The 2200-nt window shown below is 35.1% G+C and overlaps 1 protein-coding gene across 1 annotated transcript; it reads right to left on the reverse strand.

Annotated features, from left to right (window-relative positions):
• Positions 1–223: 223 nt before the first annotated feature.
• On the reverse strand, positions 224–1833 carry LOC139859123 (secreted RxLR effector protein 161-like). The gene is made up of 3 exons (XM_071847929.1): positions 1202–1833; positions 340–412; positions 224–250 (listed from the first exon to the last, which is right to left on the reverse strand). The coding sequence occupies exons 1-3, from the start codon at positions 1831–1833 to the stop codon at positions 224–226; spliced, it is 732 nt and encodes a 243-aa protein (XP_071704030.1).
• Positions 1834–2200: the final 367 nt, after the last annotated feature.

Consider the following 2200-nt stretch of genomic DNA (forward strand, 5'->3'; position numbering starts at 1 on the left):
AAGTTTGTTAATTCTTTGTTTTAACCAAAGGGCTTGTAGCCTAGCAGTATATATGAGCTTTTCAACCAAAGAGGTTAGAGGTTCAAGTTGTATATAGAACACAATGTGTTTCAAAATAATCAGTTTTTCATTTTTCTAACTTAGTGCCTTCTTCTAGATTTCTTGTTAATATCACACAGGATTAAAGTAATCGATAGCACACATATAACCTTACGGCTTACACTTACAGTGGACGAATTGAATTTGTGTCCTGAGTTAAAAAAAAAAAAAAAAAAGATTAAATTGTAAATCAGTTTTCTGCATAATATATAGTTAAAAATCACATAGTAGTAAATTTACTTTTAGTTTGTGGTCACACTTCTTATGCACAACATGAAACAAAGTTAACACTGAGTCAACAAATACTTCTTTCCTATAAATAAATAAAAAAAAGTGTAATAGAAGTGCTACCACTTAATCTTTTCATGTAACTTGTTCGCTGCTGCCAACTTTCAATGGTACAGTGTCATCTTTTATTGTGATTGATGACTAAAGAATCTTTTTTGGCTCATAGTTTATGCCACAAATACTTTTCAAATATAAGCAATAATCTCAGTAGCAGGGAACCTATTTTATGACATCATACCTTATATTATCACATTGATCCAAAATCTTTGGATAATTTTAATACTCCGTCAATTATTTTTGTAGCTTAAATGAAATAAATTAATTGATTAATTAAAATTAGTAATGTAAGAGATATTTCAAGAATGTCATTTCATTCGTTTACTTCTGGTCAAGCTTTTGACGAATAATTTGCATACCATATTGGCCCTTGAAAGGGAAAAGAGAAGTATTATTATTGAATATTTCTGAATGAATATTGCATGGCCTACACAGCCCATTATATACATAAAAAGCCTAACAAACATCCCTGATTTGGGATTTGATATACTAGCATTTAATATACTAGCTAATTGATATACTAGCATTTAATATACTAGCCAAGTCTAGGAACAAGGTATATATGGAAAATATATTCTAATTGATACACTAAATATCTCTGTGATTATATACGGCTAATACACCCCTTCAGTTTGAGCGGGAGATTTGGCGAACGTTCAAGCTGTCTCGGAAAGCTTCAAATAGAACCCTGGGTAGACCCTTTGTAAATATATCCGCTATCTGAAAACGTGTTGGAATATGTAAGACACGAACTTGCCCTCGTGCAACCTTCTCACGAACAAAATGAATGTCCATTTCGATGTGTTTTGTTCGTTGATGTTGAACCGGATTACCCGAAAGGAAAATAGCGCTAACGTTGTCACAGAACACCACCGTTGCTTTAGAAATGGGAAAACGAAGCTCTAATAGAATATTGCGTAACCAACAGGACTCGGATACGACGTTTGCTACTCCTCGATATTCGGCCTCGGCACTGGACAGAGAAACTGTGGGTTGCCTTTTAGCGGACCATGACACCAGATTATTACTTAGGAACACACAGTATCCAGACGTGGATCGGCCTGTATCTGGACAACCACCCCAATCGGCATCAGTGTAAGACACCAGAGATGACAAGGAAGATTTCGTGAGTTGCAACCCATGAGAAATAGTTCCACGAACATAGCGAATTATACGGCGTAAAGCTTGCATGTGACATACCTTTAGATCGTGCATGTGAAGAAAAATTTGTTGAACGGCGTACGAGATGTCTGGTCTAGTAAATGTGAGATACTGTAGAGCCCCAGCTAAGCTTCTAAACTCCGTAGGATTCGAGTAAGAAGGACCGGTGTTACTACTCAGTTTACCATTGTTGTCGACGGGAGTCTTAACCGTATTGCATGTAGACATTCCTGCTCTGTCGATAATTGATTCGGCATATTTCTCTTGACTTAAAAATAACCCATCGGGCGTTCGAGTAACTGCAATACCTAGGAAATAACTGTAGTGACCCGAACTTTTCCATGTTTATATATATTAATTGAGATTGATATTTACATGATTAAATGTTTCCAACATGTTAAGCAATCAAACTTGTTAAGACTTGATTAATTGAAATATGTTTCATATAGACAATTGACCACCCAAGTTGACCGGCGATTCACGAACGTTAAAACTTGTAAAAACGACATGACGATATATATATGGATATACATATGGTTAACATGAGATTATGATAAGTAAGTATCTCCATAAGTATATTAACAATGAGTTATAT

The sequence above is a fragment of the Rutidosis leptorrhynchoides genome, chromosome 7 (genome assembly GCF_046630445.1).
Source record: "Rutidosis leptorrhynchoides isolate AG116_Rl617_1_P2 chromosome 7, CSIRO_AGI_Rlap_v1, whole genome shotgun sequence".
Classification (NCBI taxonomy): domain Eukaryota; kingdom Viridiplantae; phylum Streptophyta; class Magnoliopsida; order Asterales; family Asteraceae; genus Rutidosis; species Rutidosis leptorrhynchoides.